This window comes from Anabrus simplex, chromosome 13, assembly GCF_040414725.1.
Source record: "Anabrus simplex isolate iqAnaSimp1 chromosome 13, ASM4041472v1, whole genome shotgun sequence".
NCBI lineage: Eukaryota > Metazoa > Arthropoda > Insecta > Orthoptera > Tettigoniidae > Anabrus > Anabrus simplex.
Genome location: NC_090277.1, coordinates 86998130 through 87020987, shown reverse-complemented (window position 1 = coordinate 87020987; position 22858 = coordinate 86998130). Strand labels below are relative to the sequence as shown.

The 22858-nt window shown below is 41.6% G+C and overlaps 1 protein-coding gene across 1 annotated transcript in view; it reads right to left on the bottom strand.

The window, feature by feature from the left end:
* The window catches only part of LOC136885033 (uncharacterized), a 189709-nt gene that overhangs the window by 5220 nt on the left and 161631 nt on the right, over positions 1 to 22858 (bottom strand). Inside the window, exons 6-10 of the mRNA XM_068230065.1 lie at positions 19093 to 19314; positions 18079 to 18437; positions 14636 to 14878; positions 9375 to 9560; positions 7797 to 8226 (exon numbers count right to left, since the gene is read on the bottom strand). Coding sequence (XP_068086166.1) covers positions 7797 to 8226; positions 9375 to 9560; positions 14636 to 14878; positions 18079 to 18437; positions 19093 to 19314 — 1440 coding nt within the window. The remainder of the gene's footprint in view (positions 1 to 7796; positions 8227 to 9374; positions 9561 to 14635; positions 14879 to 18078; positions 18438 to 19092; positions 19315 to 22858) is intronic.

The window sequence follows — 22858 nt, the reverse complement described above, 5'->3', positions numbered from 1 at the left end:
TCGTGCACATAGAACTATCAGTCAGCTCGTCACCTGACTAAGGTAAGAATCTCTGTGATTGGAAACGATCTCCTGAGAGCAGATAGCACAAGAAGAAGAAGATGAAGAGGTGCTTAATTTACTCTAATGTAACATTTTCAGCCGCACAAGTTGCGTGCTTTATTTTGTGTAATTAACATAACGTGTTAATAGAGGGAGTCAGTAAGTAGTCTGTATGGTTCATGAATCCTGATGATTTGGTTCTGTGTGCAGAGGCAAAAGAACTTGCAGAGAAAAGTTTGGAAGAATGGAGAGAAACACTAGAAATTAGGATGGATAGAAGGAAGACAGAATTCCTGACCCTGAAATGAGCTGAGACAGGTTTACACTTTGCTGGAGTAGAGATCGCCGGCCCCGCGGTGTTGGGATAGCGTGCCTGCTTCTTACCCGAAGACCCCGTGTTCGATTCTCGGCCAGGTCAAGGATTTTTACGTCGATCTGGGGGCTGATTCGAGGTCTACTCCGCCTATGTGAGTACAATTGAGTAGCTGTCTGATGGTGAGATAGCGTCTCCGGCCTAGAAAGCCAAGAATAACGTCCGAGAGAATACATCATGCAGACCACACGACACCTCGCAATCTGCAGGCCTTCGGGCTGAGTAGGGGTCGCTTGGTAGGCCATGGTACTTCGCGGCTGGTGCGTCATGGCATTGAACAGCAAGTCATTCAGATACCCTCCCTCATTGACGTCAGAATGATGGGCAGTGTACAAAGTGTACGACTGAGAAAACAATGACTGTTCCGAAATGTTCCTAGAGTAACATAAATTCCAGGTGTTCTAATAGGCCGTGCCCCTAACATTTATGCAACTCTCATAACAGGACCGTTGTGCGGTTGGACTACATTTGCTGCTCGCCTCAGTCAGATTGCATTCTAACTCACAGTCACTGGACCCCCAGTTTTACAGAAGCACAGGGACATGGATATTCCTTTCAAATATCTCACGTACAATGGCCGAGATTCGACCCATAGTAACATTGGTGAAGCGCCAGCGACACTAGCTTACTGACGAAAGGGAAGATCACGAGACTTCGTATGATGTAGGCCGTAAAAAAAGAGTAGTTAGGAAGTTGGAGTGGACCAGGACTGTCATCTCGCATTGATTATCGGTGTGTGTGTGTGTGTTTGAGGGTGTGGGGGGCGGGGGATGTGTGACAGCAATATAGCATGAAGCAAGACAATCAATAGCTAACGTCACACTTAGAAAAAAATCGCTCGCTGGGTTTTATTGGGTTTTGTTCCCCCGCTTTAACATCATCACGGGGAATATTTTCTGGCCATGGATTATTGTCTTCTTTTTCCCTTTGGAACGACGAATAAGGTGGTGGTGGTGATATTTGTTGTAAGAGAAGGTACAACTAGGCAACGATTCTCTATTAATACTAATCAGAGAAAAGACCTGGAAGGTGGCAGCCAAAGAAAGACAAGAGCCATGAAGGGCGTGAAAATGGAAGAATCCCTAGGATCGTCGGGGCCGGAAAAGAATAAGAGTTGACCAAGGGAGCTCGGACAGGACAGACGAAAGTGAGGAGCCTGACACAAGTAAGTGGAAGCAATGCCAGGACTCAGGTGCGTGGACGCCAACCCACGCTTCCAAGTTAATAGCCCCTGGAGACCCTTTTAATCGCCTCTTACGACAGGCAGGGGATACGGTCGGTTTTATTCTATAGTACGCACCCACCGGAGGGACCAGTAAGGTCCAAATTAATCTTACACTGCTGTTAACCCTTAACTGCAGCAGAAAGTTCCTGGGAATCCTGCAACTGTTTCAAAAATCTACCAAATGAAAGGACACTGGTAAAGTTTTTCCTTTCTGCATGTTGGGTGCCCATCGGAGTATTGCTCTCATTGTGTTCCTGGAATCGATTCGCAGTAGTCCCAGAAATTATGAGGTTTGCAGGTATGGGGCTGAACAGGTGCATGGAGCTCACCTCCATTGGGGAATGTGCTGCACCACCTCGTGACAAGAATTGACATTTTTTAGTCCGGCTCCATGACTAAATGATACAAGGTTACCAGGGTCCGATTCTTGTCCGAGTCGGGGATTTCAAATTGCATTAGTTAATTCCCCACTCTCGCTGACTGGGCGTTTGTGCATTTTAAAAATAGATCTCATCTTAAGACGTAGCGCACGACAGGGGTCACCAGTAACTACTTTTGGACTTCCTGCCAAGCCTCGGCGGACACAGAGTAATGTGTCGGTTCACAGAGAAAAAAAGTTGGCGCCCAACGTGTTGACTTTGAAAGAATTACACCTGGTCTCACCGTAGGCCTCATGCCATCAAAATGATTAGTATCTTGGCGGACTGTGCAAGTGATAGTGTTCCTTAGAACTGTGTGACTTCGTTAGTGTGAGAAGAAGAGATGCTATCCTTGCCCATACACTAAAGATAAAAAAGTTGACAGAAATCAAACGATCATAAATATATCTTTCAATGAATGAAACTCAGTCAGACCTTGAGATAAATTAAACCATTCAGCCAAGGTGCCATAATAATAATAATAATAATAATAATAATAATAATAATAATAATAATAATAATAATAATAATAATAATATGGGATCATTACAATAAACGAGTTATGTCATGTAATGTTAAAGTGAAGCATTATAAAGCAGTTATCCTACCGAAAGCTCTACATGCATCAGAAACATTAACTTTAGGAGGTCATTCTAAAATTGCAGATATTGAAAAACAAGAACGTAAAATTCTTAGAAAAAATTCGGCCCCAAACAAGAAAATGGAATTTGGATTAAAATGAGATCTACAGACCTCTATAGTTACACAGGTTCTGTACGTGGGAGACGTTAGGATTTTTTAAATAAAGCCACGTGGAGCGGATTACTATTAAAACCGTTTTAGATGGTGAGGTCATGTGAGGCGAATGGAGGAGAATAGTTTACTTAGGTGAATGATGGATTCTGTTATGGAGTAAAAGATAAGTAGAGGGAGACCAAGACGACTCAGTTTCTAACGATTTAAAGATAAGAGGTATAGAACTAAATGAGGCCACAGTACTAGTTGCAAATATAGGATTGTGGAGACGTTTAGTAAATTCACAGCAGCTTGCAGACTGAATGCTGAAAGGGATAACGCTCAATAATGAAATGAAATGCGTATGGATTTTAGTGTCCAAGCATATGTTCGGCTCGCCAGTTGCAGATATTTTGAATGGACCCCCCTTGGCGTCGTGATGAGCAGATGAAATGATGATGAAGACGACACGTACACCCAGCCCACGTGCCAGCGGAATTAACCAATGATGGTTAAAATTCCCGACCCTTCCGGGAATCGAACCCGGGACTTCTGTGATCACAGGCCAGCACGTTAACCATTTAGCCATGGAACCGGACACGATCTATAATGATGGTGTAAGTATGTCATTTATTTAATTCATCTGTTTACCCTCCATGATTGGTTTCACCCTCGGACTCAGCGACGGATCCCACCCCTACCACCACAAGAGCAGTGCCCTGGTGTGTGAGACATTTGGTCGGAGACACAACTGGGGAAGACTACCAGTACTTTGTCCTGGCGGCTTCACTTGCTATGCTGAACAGGGACTTTGTGGGTGATGGGAAGATCGGGAGCGATCTTCAAGGAAGAAGGAAGGAAGCGGCCGTGATCTTGGGTTGGCTACAATCCCGCCATTTGATTGCAGAATAAGTGGGAAACCACGGAAATCAACTTCGAGGATTGCTGCGGTAGGAATCGAAACCCTTCTACTCAGTTGACCTCCCGAGGCTGTATGGCAGCTATTCACACTAACCGCTACACCGCAGAGGCGGGGATGTGGAGCAGATACAACAGATTATCTATACCACGACACGCAAAATTAGGACACATCAACACAGTCGTCAAGCCAGAAAGACTTAAAGCTTAGAAACTCAGATAGTTGTCGGCAAAGGAGAAACTAGAGAAAAATTCCCAGAAGAATCATAGAAATGCAAAAATGGAGAGAAAAATTCGCAGATACAATGGGGAAAACCTATTATTATTTTACCATCTCCAAAAGGGAATCGGTAAGGATAGGCTAACAAAGAATAATCTAAAGCTAGCACTGTGCCTGAAATACCAGAACAATTGGCTAGTAGAAACAAACAAATATTAGTAAGAAATTATATTAACGAAGAAATAATTCAAGATAAAACAAAATTCAGAACTATCATAAAGAATGCTGAAAAACCTGAACAAGAAGATAGAGGATGGACGGAAGAACGGAAAAAGGGAACAATCTTATCGAATAGACGAAGAGAAGAGAAGAGAAGAGAAGAGAAAAGAAGAGAAGGAAAAAGGATAAACACACTGACAAATAAGTTCAAAGGTGCTCCTTAATTGGGCATTAAGAAATCAGACAAATCTTGTCTACTATACTGTAGTATTTCAAAGTACCTTATCTCTGCTTTGCACATTTCCCTTGAAAGATATCAAATTTATTTCAGAATACGGCTAAGGAAAATGGACAAGAAATACAATGAATATTGTTTTCTTCTCACCCCATCCCCTCATTTCGCCAAGCGAGATGCTAATTAAATGCAGAGAAATGTGCTCTTCTTTTCACTGAGATTCCCTTCCAGAGGTTTGCTAATTAGAGAACGAGCTGCAGGCTAGCACTGGGTTGGAGGAAACGCAGACCGCAAGATGATTACTATTTTTGTAACACTATCTCACTTTTTTGTTTGTTCTCTTTCTCTGTTCCTTGGCCCGATTAACGCGCTACGTCGAGGAGAAGAAGAGAAACTTCTTACAATATGTTATTAATACTGCTGGGTCCACATTCAAATTAATAAGATGCAACTCCTCCTTCTGTGTTTGCAAAGAAGTTGAGAGGGTTCTGTCAATTTTTAGAAGGATCTGGCTTTTTAGTATCAAAGTACAGAACTTCGAAGGTTTACACCAGAATTGTTTTAACTCCTCCGCAAAGAATATGAGGAGTGAAAGATCAGTGAACAATGTACTCTTTGCGTCTTGCCGTTTTCTCCTGGTCTCTAAGAGCAACTTGCTCTAAGGTCAAGTACGGTGACATATTTCTTCCTCTCTTAAGCTCGCATAAGACAATTTATTTTCTCTAGTTTTATGGGAGTCTATTTATCCATCTTATATTTCCGTTGTTCTTTCGTTGCTTCGACTTACTTTTGCAAGTCTTTCGTCCCTTTCTACTTCCTGTCCATCCCCTCTTGGTTAACTCTTGGTCTTTCCTTACAGAGAAGCATTAAGTTTGCGAGACTTTGGGAGTTTTTCACTCAACATATATGTTATCCTTCCCTTTGTTATGACGACAATTTCATTTCTCTTCCTTATTCTAATATGCTGTTTAACAACAATAATTACACAATATATCATCTAAGTCAGGCCTCCAGATACTGGACGAAAAAACAGAGTATATGGAAAATCTGCACAATTTCACAGCTGTCCTCCTTCACATCCCTTGGAGAAATCATACTACCATCGGGACTAGACAGTAGGGCCAACATAGAAAGAGCCACTCATCTCCATAAGCTGTACAGACCAACATGGAATTACTACAACAAGAAAGTCCATATCGCGTAATGCAAAATTACGACATTAGAAGACAGTTATTTTTCCTCAAGCTTTATACGCTCCAGAAACCATATCCCTTGGAGGTCACTTTAAAATTATAGAAATTGATAAGCAAGAAAGAAAAATTGTCCTGAAAATGTATGATCTCACGAGAGAAAATGGAATGTGTATTAAGAGGAGGACAGTGCACCTCTACTCGTTAACTGACAGGTTAACTGATGCCGTACGTAAGAGACGTCTAAAATTCTATGGCCATGTCTATAAAATGGACAGCGATAGACTCACCGAAATATTGTTTAAGGCGATCAACTTAAAGGAGGTCAAAATAAACTGCCTAGAAGAAACTAAGACGGAACTCCAATATTATGGACGACATCATAGAAGCTCGTGGAATCCTTGGTACAATAGTAGCCAAGCACAAATTCGTGGAGAAACCTATGAAGAAAACTGGTAGGAAGTGGTCCATAGAACGCAAGATGCAGGACAGTACATTCATGAAGAGATTTTGGAAGGATAAGAAAGCGAAAACCATCAGGTCAACGCGCAAGTTAAAACGCGCTCTTTGAATGAGCATAACGAGGAAATAACGAAAATAATAATAATAATAATAATAATAATAATAATAATAATAATAATAATAATAATAATAATAATAATAATAATAATAATTAGGGGACACGTGTGAGAAATCTAGCATGTTCATGAAGTATGTGATGGAGTAGCCCTCTGGTGAACCTAGGAACACACAAATCAGTACAATGTAATCATTGATTTTTTTAAACATTTATGGTAATCACTTGAACGGAAGCAAATGCAAGTGCATTATTATACTGACGAATGTTCCGGAAGTAATTTTTGGTTTTTCTATCATTCTTTTCTTAACTGATAATTACAGCACATTATAATGACATAAAACAGGCATCCCAGCGGCCAAACTGTGAAGTAGACAGCAACGATGGCGCGTATTTTCCCACAGCAACAGTATTTGCAAATCGCACACTTCGTACAATTTTTCTAAACTCATTTTGTTAAGAAATTGTCAGTATTTATGAAATGCGAGTGCAATTCGTCACTGCTAATGTCCATTACCTTTCTTTTGAATGTTCATTTGTCACGATTGGTTACTTGTGAGCACTGCAAAAGGGATCTATACCACTGAAATAATATATATGATAATAATAATAATAATATAAATTAGAGGAAGGATTTTTAGCATTTTATAGGTTAGATTGCAAACTTACTGGCATGGATAACAAGTATACGCTAGCCCGGACAACAATTCTGCTATGAGACTTGGATAATAATTGGCCTAGGGACCTGGCCTGTTAGAACCCCTAGAAGTTACGTTACACTCACTGTATTACGGAAGAGCGGGCTAGACGACAATCCTTACTAGCCAACTGAGCAGTCAAGAGGGGCATGCTGAACAGATCCTAAACCTCAAAATAGTTCTAGACTACTGCAAATTTTGATGCCGCAATGTGGTAGTTACCTTTGTTAATTTTAGAATTGGGCAGTCAATTCCTTTGTAAAATTCTCGAGGAACTAGGACTAGAGAACAGAACGCGAAGACTCATTGCACAAACCCTCAGTGCCACACACACACACACTGATTGCACCTACAACGAGCGATGCCGGGCACGAAATTTGAAGTTGAAACACTACACATCATCATCCGTCCGGAGACCTTGTGTACCATGAAGTGTCTGCCTCCAAATAGAAAAGGCTTTATTGAAAAATTGGAAAATAGAAAAATAATAAGGCAATATACCAGAACACATAATATATAACATAAAAATAAGAAAAAGGAGATGGTTATTTTTTGGCATATCTATAGAATGGATGGTAACAGATTGACAAAACAGATATTCAATTAACTTTGAGAGAAAAAGTGAACAGGAAGTTGGGAGCAAAAGTTTAAGAAAGGTTCAGAATGAAATGAAATAAGAGGAAGCTATCGAAAGAGGGATTTTGAAAAAAAATAAGGTTTTGAGAATGGAAGGATTTCGAGGAAGAATGTAAAGGGAACCTGACTCAAATGTGCCAGCCTCGTATCGTTCAAATTCTACACTACATACACACTATTTTCTTACACACTAGCATTCGATATCTAATTACCGAGGTCCTAAGGTGACCTGAATGTGAGAAATTCACGGTCTCTGCACAGTGTTTGAAATCGAAGACTTCTTTTTATTTTATGTTGTGCGTGACTTACCTCCTCCGGAGTTCTGCTGGGCGACCGGAATCGTATCTCACCACTGGGCCCTGTCAGCCGCTGTTTCCTGGAGCATATGGGAGTCCTGATGAACTCCCAGGTGCCTTCAAAGGCCAGTCGGTTGAAGTCGTCCGTGGCGTTCATGTTGGCCACGTGGAAGCGCAGCTCGACCACGTGTGCCGTGGAGACGAAGGTGAAAGGTAGGACGTCCTGAGAGCAGAGGCAGTCCCTGGCTAGCGGTGGAGCGTCCAGCCACGGTATCTCCAACAGTCTGAGAGAGGCTATCCCTGTGGCGTTCACTCCAGGTCTGCACGCCAGCCGGCCCAGGTCTGGCTGGGTCACAGTGGTACAGCGCCGTCCGCCAGTCAACAAGTTCCTCAGGGTTAGCTTCACTCTCTCGCCTCGCTGCGCCTCGAACCGGTACACACAGCTTCAAACAAAATAGAGCCTTATTTAATCTCAAGGACCAGCCCAAGAAATGTATCATTTTTGAAAGAGCTAACCAAATTGTAATTATAAAGAAAATGAATAACGTGTAGTTATATTCTATTTTTAGAGGGATTCAAAACTAAAAATAGCAGTTCTCAAATAATGTACAGGGTGAACCAAAAGTTCGTTAACATTCGACGAGGCAATACTTCACACACAATATTGGAGGCAGAGAGGTAATAATTGACATGATTGGCATGACATGGGGTTTTATCGACGCCAAAACAAAGTACACACAATGACCGCCAGATGGCGCTTCATATGATACTCGGGCAATAATTAGCATAACAATCTCTTAACAGAACTCTTCTGTGGGCTAGTGTATACTTGTTTCTCGCTTCATGAAGTTTGCATTCTAGCCTACAAATGCCTAAACATCTCTTGATAACAATTTTGAATTGTTCGAGGTTTAACACAGTTGGTACTTATCGAGAAATGATCTAAGAGTTACTTTCTGTGGGAAGACTTGAAAGACTCTAGTAAGTTACTGCTGCGGATGTTATTTGGAACAGAGTTCCACAATCTACTGTAGTTCCTGTCGCAATATATGAGCGATTATAGGCAGCTGACCTGCTAAAGGGAATGGCGAGTGTAGTAAGAGAGCGTGTATTATGCTGGTGAAAAGAGGAAAGGTACGTAAAGTTTGATGTCAAATACTGGGAAGTTCACGCAGCAGTCTGTACACCAACACGGGTGTCGTAGCGTAACGAAAATATAAATCTGATGCAGGAATTCATGCTCCTTTGTATCTTCTAATTTGTTCTTTCGTAGCATCTATGAATACAGCATCACAATTTAGAATGTTAAACTAGTAGTATTTCTTGTAATATTTTCCTACCATTGAACTGATTGTTGTACTCTTGTTGTTGTAGTAGTAATAGTCGTAATAGTAGGTGTTGTTGTTGTGTAATTATGTTTCAACTTTACTTTATTATCCCACTTCTTGACCATTCCCACCCGGATATTTCCAAATTACGATGTATTTGTTAAAACAACAACAGTAATAATAAAAATAATAATTTCTCAAAATTACATTTCTACGAGTCTAATTGCTTTCCAGCGTTAAGACGGTAGTGGTCTGGATTTTACCTGAGGTTGGTGGCACCACCTCGGCCGAACAGGAAGACATCACGAGGGGAGTGGAACTTGAGCGGCGCCTCCGCAATAGGGCTCTGCGATCTGCTGACGAATCTTCTGGAGCAAGGCCCTGTCCCCATCGGCTCGCCGTCCTGGTGAAGGTCCACAAACTCGTAGAGCGCGCGAAACAAGACTGGCCTGCAAAGTGGAACACATTGCTCATGAACTCCCTCGCCATTACGTACGAATAATATTAGAATATTTGAGGGAACCAACATTCAAAACTTTAGTCCACTTAGAAATTTTTGCATGTTTCCCGTTCAAAGTGTTTAACGCCCTCTAGAAGTACTTTAAATCGTTAAAAAATAAGAACAATAACTAGCAATTTCTCCAAACGTGTTTTATCCACACCAATGTAACTTTAAAGTCTTTTCATTCTGTCGAGATCACTAATTTTAACGCATAGAACACTATAAAATAGCTGGAAAAAGTCATATTATTAAACAAATAATGACATGTTTCGTTCTACAAGAACAGCAGGAGCCTTTGAATCACCTCATTTGAACTTCATGAATGATTTAACGAGAGCCCCTATAACTTTTAATAGTAGGCCACCCATTCTGCATTCCTGTATGAAAGCGCTGCATCCAGGAGATGATGTATGTGTGAGAATATTAATACATATATCGATACAGCTAATGTAGACGAAACGAACGACACTTCACAGTACTTGCCGTCACGTGGCGGTCCCCAGTTATACTAACTAATTTTACCGCACATTTAGAGCTCCGGTTTCAGCACAAAATGGCGAGTGCATGCAATTGTCACTATTGATTCATCTAATCTCGAAAGCTACTTGTGTAGACCCTTTGTACCTTGCTATGTTCAAGTCAATTATTATACAGGGTGTATCCGCGATGATGTTACAGACTTTCAGAGATGATGGAGGGCAGCAAATGGATTTATTTGAGATAAGGAACCGTAATCCTTAGAGTCAAAGGGTATTAATAATCAGAGTTGTGTAACGTCCACCCGTTCTTAACCGACGCCTGTCCTGTTTCGTGGCCCATGCGTTCACCAGATCTCACCCCACTTGATTTCTTCTTGTGAAGCCATGTGAATAGCCTTGTGTATGAGACACCTGTCGAGACTGAAGAGCATCTCTTGGGAAGAATTCTCACTGCCTGCGACGCTGTACATACGACATCGGGGACATTCGAACGGGTACGACAGAACCTTGTGCAACGATGCCCCGCCTACATTGACGCAGGGGGACGCCATTTCGAAAATATGTTGTAAATGAAGCAGCTTTTGAAACTTGTGCAGGCAAACGGACTTAAATGAATAGAATTTTGTTTTTTAACTCGATCGTTTCCGGAATATAGTTCCTTATCTCAGATCGATCCATTTGCCGTCACCAATCATCCCTGAGAGTTTGTAACATCGTGATGGGTACAACCTGTATATTTACTTACTTGTATAGTTTTGGAATTACTTATGGAAGTCTGGTATTCATTTCTTGGGACACATGGATTTTGACGGAGGCACCCAGTACTGAAACAAAACGATAGACGTTTTCTGCACCAAAGGACTTCCAACTCCAGCCCATGCACTAGATGCAACACATACATATTGATCTGAAAAAATGTTTGGCTGTCCAGGTTGTTAGATCTCTTTGAAATTTACGTCACCAGCTGACAGCGTTGTGCAAGCCCGGCATTATTTCGTTGAGGATCAAACACCTGAGGGGACGAGGTAGGGGATAATGAGCACAGTGGGGCAGCAAGAGCCTTGCCTCAAGCACCTCATTTGAATTTCATGTGTATCTTAACGAGAGCCCCCATAACGTACCAGAGTAGGCCACCCATTCCACAGTTCTGTATGCACATGTTGCATCCAGTGTATGGTAGGTGTCTTAATGTAGCAATGCAGCTTCAACTCAGAGAGTGAGGTCAGCATATTCTGTGCTACGAATGGGCATGGAGAGAGAGTTTAAAAAAATACAGTGCGGCATCAGCGGAGTGTGGTGTCGGACTCTGAATTACAATATGAAAGAATGCGGTGGAATTTTAAGATATATTACTTCACTGCATTAACATGGATTATTACAGAATTAACGTCATCAATTTCCGGACACTTTTGTAACCATGACAACTGGTGTTTGCCTATGTACACTCGGTCAGTAGCGCCATCTTCATACTGTGCGATTTCTTCCTGTAACTAATAGCTTGAGGAAATCTTTTATCAAGTGAACCCCGTTCTTCTCCTCAGTCTAGAATTAAAATTCTTGAACTGGTCGAAAAATGAACCCATAGGCTAGGAAATAAGAGACAGGGACAGTATCTCTACACCCCAGGGATAATAATAATAATAATAATAATAATAATAATAATAATAATAATAATAATAATAATAATAATAATACAGACTGGATGTTCTTCATGAAAACAGGACATATAAAAGAACTAGAAAAAATTCTAAGAACAATTTGCGGCCCCTTGATGACTGAAAATGTGGGGAGTTCAGACACAGGGAGAATGAAGATCTCTACAAAAATATAGAAACTGAAAGAATGGCTGAGAAAATAAGGAAGAGGAGTTTTTTGGTCACATAATGAGGATGAATAATGCCAGACATACAAAAAATGTTTAATCATGTTTACAAGAATAAGATGGCAGAGATGGGAATAACAGCGGATATAATTCATAACAGAACAACTTTTACGAGACTGATACACATTTTTTCCTAGTTGTTTTACGTCGCATTTGCCTGGTGTGAAAATGGGAAACCACGGAAAACCATTTTCAGGGCTGCCGACAGTGGGGTTCGAATCTACTATCTCCCGAATACTGGATACTGGCCGCACTTAAGCGACTGCAGATAGAAAATTTTAAGGGTTTACAGTAGAAAGGAAGGAACGGAATACTATTCGGACAGAAGAGAGTAGATAAACACAGTGAAATAATGAAGAATTTCTGGAATGCAAAGAAAGGAAGCAGAAAAGAAATGTAAATGGTTGCAGTGGATTATTTTACATGATCCTACGATGGCGTAATAAGTGGCGATAATAATATTGGGCAAACAGGAAGAAGAATTGAAACTAGAACAGCAACTGATTAAATATACGTACAAATTGAAGAATCCCTCAAGGAAAACTAACGTTAAACACTGCAACACAGTAATCAAACCAGAGGGTCAGTTTGCAACAGAATCCATGTTCCCTATGAAAACAGATGAAATAGGAGGGGCAGTGATAAAGGAATGGAGAATATTGAGGAAAATGTGGGGACCATTGTAAACGGAGGAATAAAGATCTGTACAAGGAGGAAGAAAATGAAAGGAAGTCAGACACGATCAGAAAGAGGAGAATTCAATTTTTTGCTCACATACTGGGTTATGGATAACAGCAGATTGGCATAACGAGTGTTTCAACATGTTTGTGAGAGCATGAATGGCAAACTGTGGATCGAAGGAGTAAAAAGAGACATGACAGAATTTGGAATAGCAGACGATACAATAGAAGACAAAATAACTTTTAGAAGATTGATAGAACATTTCAAGGATTTCGACGAGAAGGAGAGGAATGGTAATAACATCTGGACACGACAGAGGAGGAAAGAGCAAAGTGAAGAGATGAAGAACTATTGGAAGTAAAGGAAGGATGAATGCACAGGGTTACTTTCCGTCAGTTGTGTGCATTGAACCCCATCTATCCCAGCGCTGCTGGGGTAAAGTACTTTGTGTTAAAATTTTCTAACTATTCCTTAGAACGCTTTTTATAATGTTTAAAAAAATATGAACATCTAAGCTGTCTCGACAATCCGCAGTTCAGCTTCTCCAGCGAGCTAGGTTTCCTTGCCCCCAGCGAAACTTAAGGCCGCTTGGGTGACGCATGCACTTGAAGCTTTCTCGAGGCGAAGCTGTGGCCCCTCCCCCGACAGCAATTTACGGCGACAGGCTAACCAGCTTAGGTAAGGGGTGTTAGTTTTAATACTTGACACTCGAAGTCTTCAGCGCCACATACTAGAGACTGCAAGAAAAATATCAACATCTTAACAGTATAGCCACTTGCACATCGTCTTGCTAATAAGAATAGAGCCAGTATATGAAATCACTTGTAATATAGAAGAATATATTTTGAGTCTTGGGTTTTGGCATGTATACAGTCTTTTCGAGCAATTCATTGATGGCACGTGTAGGGTGTGTGTTCCGATAGCCTCAGAAAAATATTTAGGTTGCCCAGCATGAACACAGATTGTCTGTGATGGTGGTATATAGTGAATTTTTGTAGAGTTACTCATGGGTTATAGGTGAAGGTTTCGCGAGTACTGTGGCATTCTTCATTAATATAACGTGTGTTATACGTCGTGACAAATATTTTCCCTCATTTGTCGTTGATGCACGTCCACTCAGTATGCGAGTGAAACTATAAAACTTCAACGACGATAAGATACCAGTTAAATTTTGCTGATTAGTTTAGATTAGGCTTTTTAAATAAAAAATAAATAGTCCCCGGATGAAACTGTAAGTTTAAAATCTACTATAGATTAAGTTATGATGGTGTCGTCACTGCTGTGAATATCAATTTGGAAGTATGTGCGAGTGTGTCGTTGAAAATATTCTTGAAAGGTCTTTCTCAGGTAGACCTTTCCATGTAAAAACGCAGCCTTATAAAATGGTAATGTTGAATTTAGAGAGTGTAGTGGGGCTAGGATGTTTTATATTTAAAAAACCTTTTTTGCAGACGCCACTGCTTTCAGTGATCCTTAGGTGACCAAGCTCGAAAAGAAGAAGAAATGATTTGATCAGTATTATATTCACGAGGTCTAGAATGTCTTTCTTTTTTTTTACAATTCATTAACTTTTTGTGGATACACTCATTTTTCTTTCAGTTTATCGGATCATTTTATCTCCCCAAGGGGTGATGTTCACCATGCATGTGGTAAGAGGCTACTAAGAGGGGAGGCGCTCTCTCGTCTTGTAAGCCACCCAAAACATATCCCAGATTCTGTGATTTACCTTGCAAAGGAGAAAATGTATGGGTCCGAAGATTTTTGTGTTCATTATCTTAAGTCTAGTTACCATCAAGTGAAAACTGCCGTTGATAAGTTTAAGTGTCCTCGTTCTGAAGGAGATATTAGTGGTAAGATAGAAATGTGTCAGATTATGTATAATTAACATGTCTTAAGTTCCCAATACACAATTACGTGAAAGTCTACGTTTTACATTTTTTTACTCTAATTAATTGTACGGAGCACCCTAGCGGCACCTACCTGAGTGCTGTTGACTCCGACAGCCTCAGCTCCAGTGTTAGGCTCTCCCCAGTGCTGAGGAAGCTCTCCACCAGGGAGCACGGTCTTGGCACCCGAGTGCTGTTGCTCAGGAGAGAGTGATCACAGGATCTCGGAACTTGGTCCTTGCAGTATCGCGCCAGGAGGGAGGCGTTGCCCGGGTTGATCTTGGCGCCTGGCAGCACACTCCCTGCCGGGAAACGGACCTTATCCCTGTCTTGCTCGCTGGAAGAATAGACACGGTCCTGCGTGCCAGCTACATACATAGCACACTGTCTTCACAAGAGGCTTTAAGGGAACACTTTTACAAGTTCAACACATTACCAGTATACTTCAATAAAATTCATTATCCCATTAGAGGTAAGGGATTCGGAGTTAGAAAAATGTATAAGGCAGGTCAGTTTTATCCATTATAGACAACAACAAGTGCACGTTTCCTGCCGGACGAGGAGGTGCAGCAGGACACGGGGATCTTCAACCTGGTGTGTCGGTGGGATGAGTGCCTCGATGCTCTCGGCGATTTTGCCTGATTGGCATCCCGAGTCAGGACTGTACGGCCGCCGAACGGAAACTTTTTGATCGCCCCTTATATGTCGATGGAAACAAATTCTAACTATTCTAATCTGACAAATTTAAGGAATTTGTACCTTTGTGATGAAAGTAAATTAATATTGATTACGAAAATCAATTGAGAAGTACTTAATTTTAATTAAAAAATTTGTAACATTGGACTAAACGTTACGTTTTTTTATGCCATGCTTGAAATGTAAATATTTCTGGAATGGCTGCATTGAGAAGGATTGTGATCTCCAGAAATCGCTAGAGAATTCAACAGTTGTTAAATTGGCTTAATTTTCCCCCCAAAAAATGGCAAGAGTTTAGTAGTGTATTCAAGATATATTTTCAAGCGTTACAAATCTTTAGTGATCAGTTCCACCTTCACAATGCAAAAGTTATTTTATTCATTTCAAGGCAAAATATACAAGTTTCGTCCACATTCGGGACATCATCAGCTTTTCACTAAAAGATATATGACGCTTATATAAGTGACAGTATGGGTTTAACATGAAATTTGTTTCTTCCAATGTATTTTTAACGTGCCGTGAATTATCTGTATGGAATTTAGAGTCGAGAGGTGTAGGATCCAGTGCATGGGAAGGAAGTATTATATGATATAGATGTTGATCTGAAATATTTGTTCCGAGTGAATAAATTTATAATACCAATATAAATGGTCCGTTATTGGACATTATAAATTTTCCAGCTAATTCATTCATGCGTTTCGTCCCCGTATGCTAGGCTGGGCTGATCAGTTGGTACCTAGCACACCTACCAAGACGCATGGCTAGTGCATACAGTGCGTAGGCTAATTGTAGCCACCGGCAGTGCCAATGCACTATGAGAGACTTTGTCTCATCACCAAAAGTTGGTGCTTGCTTGACCATCAGATGATACAGATGTTGATTCGTATAAATTTAAAAATATTGAAAATCTGGAAACCAAACAAATATTTACCTTAATTTTTTCTTAAAACTTTAGCCTCTTAATTCTAGATTTCAATCGACTATGCTAGTTTAATACTTGATATAATGTTGATATCTGCCCAGTTTCTTGAATGGATTGTCATCGTTCTATCTTCGATTTAGAGGGGTGTGGGTTAGATTTCCGAGGTGGGAAAACTGTACAGGGAATACATCCCTTCACTTAGGGTTAACGTCAAGAAGGGAATCAGATCGTAAACTGGCGCAAAATCCACTGCAAGTACCAAAGAGGCCAGGAAGAATAAGAATCCAGTACCTCTCATGGAAAAGGAAAAACTGTGTCAAATTTCCCTTTGGGAGGATCAAATGATCATAAATAAGTCTTTCTATAAATGAAATTCAAGTTAATAACGAGTAATTTATTTGCATGTAACGAACCGTTTTTGAGCAACACCTGAATAGATGTTGGAGTAGACAAGTGTACGATTCAGGGCCTAAGAAACTACCTCGAATGAAATTATCAGTTATCTAGAGTGTGACGGGATGAGGGTTGTTCGATAAAAGAGCCTTCTACTTATCTATATGCCGGCCTAAAATATAACCCATTAAATCAAATTAAACCATATTTGTTGATCTTTGTTGAAAAGGGCTCTTATATTCCGTTAGTTCACCATTTCTTATTAGTTTATTGAGCTCTAAGTAAACGATGTTAAATTAGTCATATTCAATGTTCCTTAAGACAAAAATATGTCTCATGACTGGGGGTCATCTGAAAATTTGCGTCACGAAATGAGCGATACAAAATGTGTGAGGTGATGTTACCTAGCAACCGTGCGGGCTGTTATGTGAAGTATTGATGGATGGCCTTGACTGAGAGACATCTTATCAAAGAGTAGCGTTAGAGTACAGATCCTTTATGTGATCTTGCAGGCTGTGATGCGCAGTATTGATGGATGGCCTTGACTGAGAGATTATCAAAGTGGTGCGTTAGAGTACAGATGCTTTTTGTGATCTTGCAGGCTGTGATGTGAAGTATTGATGGATGGCCTTGACAGAAACATATTATCAAAGAGTGGCGTTAGAGTACATATGGTCGATGTGATGTTGCTGGCTGTGATGTGAAGTATTGATGGATGTCCATGACTGAGAAATTATCAAAGAGGTGCGTTAGATTACAGATGCTTTATGTGATCTTGCAGCCTGTGATGTGAAGTATTGATGGGTGATCATGACTAAGAGACATACTATTAAAGAGGGGCGTTACAGTACAGATGCTTTATGTGATCTTGCAGTCTGTGATGTGAAGTATTGATGGATGACCATGACTAAGAGACATATTATCAAAGAGGGGTGTTAGACGACAGATGGGTGATGTGATCTTGCACGTTGTTATGTGAAGTATTGATGGATGGTCATGACTGAGAGACATATAGCAGGTTCTTGTATCAAACAGACCTCATCTCATCATCCTCTAGAGAAGTGATTAGTTCATTCGTGGTAATTTAACAGGCCCTGAATCATTTCCCTCCTGAATCCTACACGTATCGACTCCAGATTCTATACAGGTGTTTCTCGAAAATGATTCGTGGCTCACCGCTGGGTTCCTTGGTTCAAATCCCGGTTACTCCATGTCAGATTTGTGCAGGACAAAGCGGATGCGGGGCAGGATTTTTCCGGGTTTTCACTGTCATCACTCATTCAAGTGACACTACCCAATATCATTTCATCTGCCAGTCATTAATCATTGGCCCAGAGGAGTGCGACTGGCTTCGGCAGCCGGGACAATTCCCTGACCTGATCGAATGCCTTGAAACAGGCTGTAGTATTTCTGTGGAATCTGACTTTCATGTATAGAAAGGCATACCAAGCGAGTTGGAGAGGAATCGAACCTGGAACTGTCGGAAGCGGTAGCTGGAATGCTGAAGAAGCTGGACACATACTTACCAGAAGATGTCGTTACACTTGTCGGGCAAGGCGAGAGCTCCGTCCCAGACTCGCAGCTGCGAGGCACATTCCTCTTCCTCTTGAAGCTGAGGGGTGATGGTGGACGACACGTGGAACTTGAGAATGGACAGCCACACTCGATAGCGAGGTGGTGGCTTGGCTGCCGGTGGATGTCGCGGTGGAGGAGGTGTGACGGGATGCTCGGGGCGAGGAGGCGCGTGCAGGTGGTAGAGACACGACGTGTTCCGTGGTAGCGAATGCCGCGGGGTCTCCAGGGAGCCCTTGCCTGGTCCTTGGATCCAGAAACTGCACCGCTTGTTCTTGGCGTACGTGGGCGACTGCGCTGGCACGAATCGGACCTGGAATACGAGAGAAAGGGAGGATTTAGTGAGGAACTAAAGACAAAGAGCTGTTGTTGATGCGTTGTCTAGTATACTATCTGCGCACTTTTTAGCGATAGATTTGTGTTCGGGTTTGAGGAGTAAGGAGGGAGCTCTTCCGGTTCCGTTAGTACTGCCAACTGAATGGAAATGAATTCTGAATTGAATCGATAATATGATCGATCGGTATGAATTTTCTAAACCTTTGTTATTTTAAGCCAACAACTGTGTCACACACACATTATATAACATTTCTCGATGCGAATCTGAGTGCTTATATTCCTGTTTTTTAGTCCATAAATGCATGCACATTTTGCCGCTTTTAGTGCTTAAGGATCCGCCCTCTTCCGATATTATCAGGAATGACTAAAGGAAAGATACACCGAGAAAGATCCTGTATCCAATATATTCAGCAAATAACGGGAGTTGTTAAAGCGTGAAAGCTATGCTGAACTGAAGAGGAGGATGGAAAATAGAGCCGGCTGGAAAGATGCTGCAAAGCAATGTACAGATTGAACTCTTTAGGCAATACCGCTTATGGCACAAGACAATAGGACTTGACATTCTCCTCAAGTTGCAACAAGGGCTGGGAAATGAACTACAGTTGGTAACACTGCGCACAGTACAATCTCACCTCCACTTCGAGCTGGAATCCGTGCAGGGCGTGTAGTGGCGCCGGGTACAGGAAGGTGCCAAAAGGGGAGGTGGTGAACTCGACGAGCAACTCTGGACCACTGGACACGGCCTCGGGCACGGCCTCTCCACCACCACAGAACCTCAAGAGCAGCGGGTCGCGTGTCGTGTACCCGTCATACACCGTGACGTAGTCCTGCACGTCATCACATTCCTGCCACACCTGAGGAGAGCAGAACCCACTAAATTACATTTATCTGTCAAAATTATAATTTAAATTTAACGAAGATAATATTAAGAAAATCAAATGTGAGATCCAGATCATAAAGTACTTATCAGGTTCAGTCAGATCTTTAGTAATGAAATAATATATATATATATATTTACTAGAATCAGGAACCAATGATGATGTTTGTTAAAATCATTTAAGCCCTTTAAGCTTTTTCAATCGTGAAATTAACAGCGTTTCGCCCCAGTGCATCAGTTATCATCAGTTGGAATGCTACACCCTTCCAAGACGCTGGCGGCTAGTGCGCCGTTGAGACACCCCTGCAAGCCTCTTATGTAGGACAATGCAGTGACAGTGCACTAGGGGAAGCATGTGCCTCCACTTGTATAAATGCCTGCCAACCGTACTAGCCACCAGGTGTAGAATTCCAACTGATGATAACTGCTACACTGGGGCGAAACGCTGGTAATTTTATGATTGAGAAAAACCTAAAAGGCTGAAATGTTTTTAACATTTGCAATGGATCAAATACAATTATGGTTTTCTTCTAGGAACCTTATATTTGGCACGATGTTTGTTGTTTAATGGGACCTAACAGCTAGGTCATCGTCCCCTAATGAAACGATAATTAAAATGTATCCACTGACTAAAATATAAAACAATGATGAAAAAATGTCCATGAATCCAAAACAATTAGCGGATCCGATTCACAATGCCCGAATGATACTTGTTGTGCAGAGGGGTCCATAATCCAGGTCATCGGCCCCTCATAACTCTACTAATCACAGGTAATGTAGGCCCAGGGTATGTCACACATTATGGCACCACCCAAACGCAACACAGAGCCATGGTGTTCTTCATATAATGGTACTACTCCCATAGTGATCCTCCCCCAATGACACCAATCACAGACCCAACTGGAGGCAGTAGTGGTGTGAGTTCCTCACGTAGTAGTGATTATTGCTGTAAGAGGGAGAAGAACCCGGCACAAGTAGTAGTGCTAATTGCAGGTAAAGTCGACTCATCGTGTTCATCGCGTAATGACACTAGTCACAGATTATCTCATGGTTCCAAAAGTATCATCCGTTGGTCGCCCCTTTTATTGACCTCTACGACAGGCAGGGGATTCCGTGGGTGTCCCTCAACCACAGGGGCTGAACCAGGAACCTACTGATATTATGGACGGTATACAGGGTGCGTCACAAGTCACTTGACAGTGGTAGTTATTCAATTCTCAATGGACGCAACAGTTCTTAATTGACTGAACTGAAATTATTCACTGAGCCAGTTGGATGCGCGATTAGGTTCTTGCAGCTGTGATCTTGCTTTCGGGAGATAGTGGGTTCGAATCCCACCGTCGGCAAATATGTTTTCCGTGGTTTCCCCTTTTTCACACAAAGAAACTGCTGGGGCTGTACCTTAATTAAGGCCACGGCCGATTTTCCCCTTTCCTGTCCTATCGTCGCCATAAGACCTATCTGTCTCGGTGCGACGTAAAAAAATTCTAAAAATAAAATAAAATAATTAAATTAATAAAACTAAACAGATTATTGAATTTTAAGTAATTTATGAAGCATTTCATATTGTTTTGTTATATTTAATTAATTCATTAATTAATTGATTAATTTTACAATGAATATAAAGTTATCAAAGAAAAAACAAACAAACCAAACCCCATGGCTCAGCAGCCCCGAAGGGCCATGGCCTATCAAGCGACCGCTGCTCAGGCCGAAGGCCTGCAGATTACAAGGTGTCGTGTGGTCAGCACGACGAATCCTCTCGGCCGTTATTCTTGGCTTTCTAGATCGGAAGTTATCAAGGCATAACGTATATTGACATAGATATGTCTTATGGATGGCGGTCATCTGAAATTAGCGATACATAATGTGTAACACGATGTTTCCTAGCGGGCCCTAGGGGCGTAGGTTGGTAACTATGGGGCCCTTAGATGAGTCCTGGCATTGATTACAGGCTTCTCACTTTCATCTATCCTAACCGGGCGAATTAGCCGTGCGGTCAGGGGCACGCGGCTCTAAGCTTGCATCCGGGAGATAGTGGGTTCGAATCCCACTGTCGGCAGCCCTGAAGATGGTTTTCCGTGGTTTCCCATTTTTACACCTGGAAAATGCTGGGGCTGTACCTTAATTAAGGTCACGGCCGCTTCCTTTCAACTCCTAGGCCTCTCCTATCTCATCGTCACCATAAGACATATCTGTATCGGTGCGACGTAAAGCAACTAGCAAAAAAAAAAATCGTCTATCCTATCTGTTCTATGTTATCCAACGGTTGTTCTTTTCCGCCCCGAACGTATTAGGTGTCAAGGCCTAGGGAGTCTTTCATTTCTACTACCTTTCTTTGGCTGATACCTTCATTTTTCGAAGCGTCGGATCCATTTCATTTTTCTCTCTGATTAATGTTAGTAGAGGATGGTTGCCCAGATGAACTTCCTCTTAGAGCAATAATCACCACCACAATGTCCACATACATGGCTAAATGGTTAGCGTGGTCCCAGGAGTCCCGCATTGGATTCCCGGCAGGGTCTGTAATTTTAACCATAATTTTTTAATTTCCCTGGAACAGGGGCTGGGTGTATGTGCCGTCTTCATCATCATTTCATCCTCATAACGATGCGCAGGTCGCCTACGGGATTCTAATCAAAAGACTGCATCTGGCAAGCCAAACTTGTCCTCGAACACTCTCGGCACTAAAAGCTATACGCCATTTCATTTACCGCCGCTATCACGCTGTTACCTAGCAACCGTACAGGCTGGGGCGTGAAGTGTTGATGGATGGCCATGGCTGAGCGACATATAGAAAGCTCTTTTATGAAAGAGGCCTCATCTCGTCACACTGTAGAGAACTGTGGTACTTTCATAGGCTCTGACTCAGATCCTCCTTTCGATTTACTGAATTATTCACTTGTCGACACAAAATTCCGTCTTTCGAATACGATTCCTTAAATCCAAACAAATGAATCGTTTTCGAGTCTCATTTGTTTAAAGACATGTTTGTGAGCATTTGATTTTTCCAAAGGTAGATTTGACATATTTTTTTCTTTTACTTCAATAGTTGAGGTTACATGACCACGGTCGCAAAGGATGTGATTGTGTTATACGAGCAGCATTTTCCAACCGCTAATCCTCCATCTCGACAAGCAGTCCATAACTTCAGTAAAAGTTTTGAAGAGCCTGGGCGTGTAGCGGATATTTCTAGACCAGGTAGTCCTCGAAGATTTTTTCCTTACAATTTGCTCTACGTCGCACCGACAGAATCAGGTCTTATGAGGACGATGGGATAGCAAAGGGCTAGCAGTGCGAAGGAAGCGATTATGGCCGTAGTTAAGCTTTCCGTTGTGTGAAAATGGGAAACCACTGAAAACTACCTTCAGGGCTGCCGGCAGTAGGTTTCGATACCATTATCGGTCTAAAAGTGTGCCGACGGAAATAAATCTTATGATTGTAGCACAATGTTTTTTACAAATAAAAAAAATCTTATATAATCCTCCTTTTCAATCAAAAACAACCAATTATATTGGATG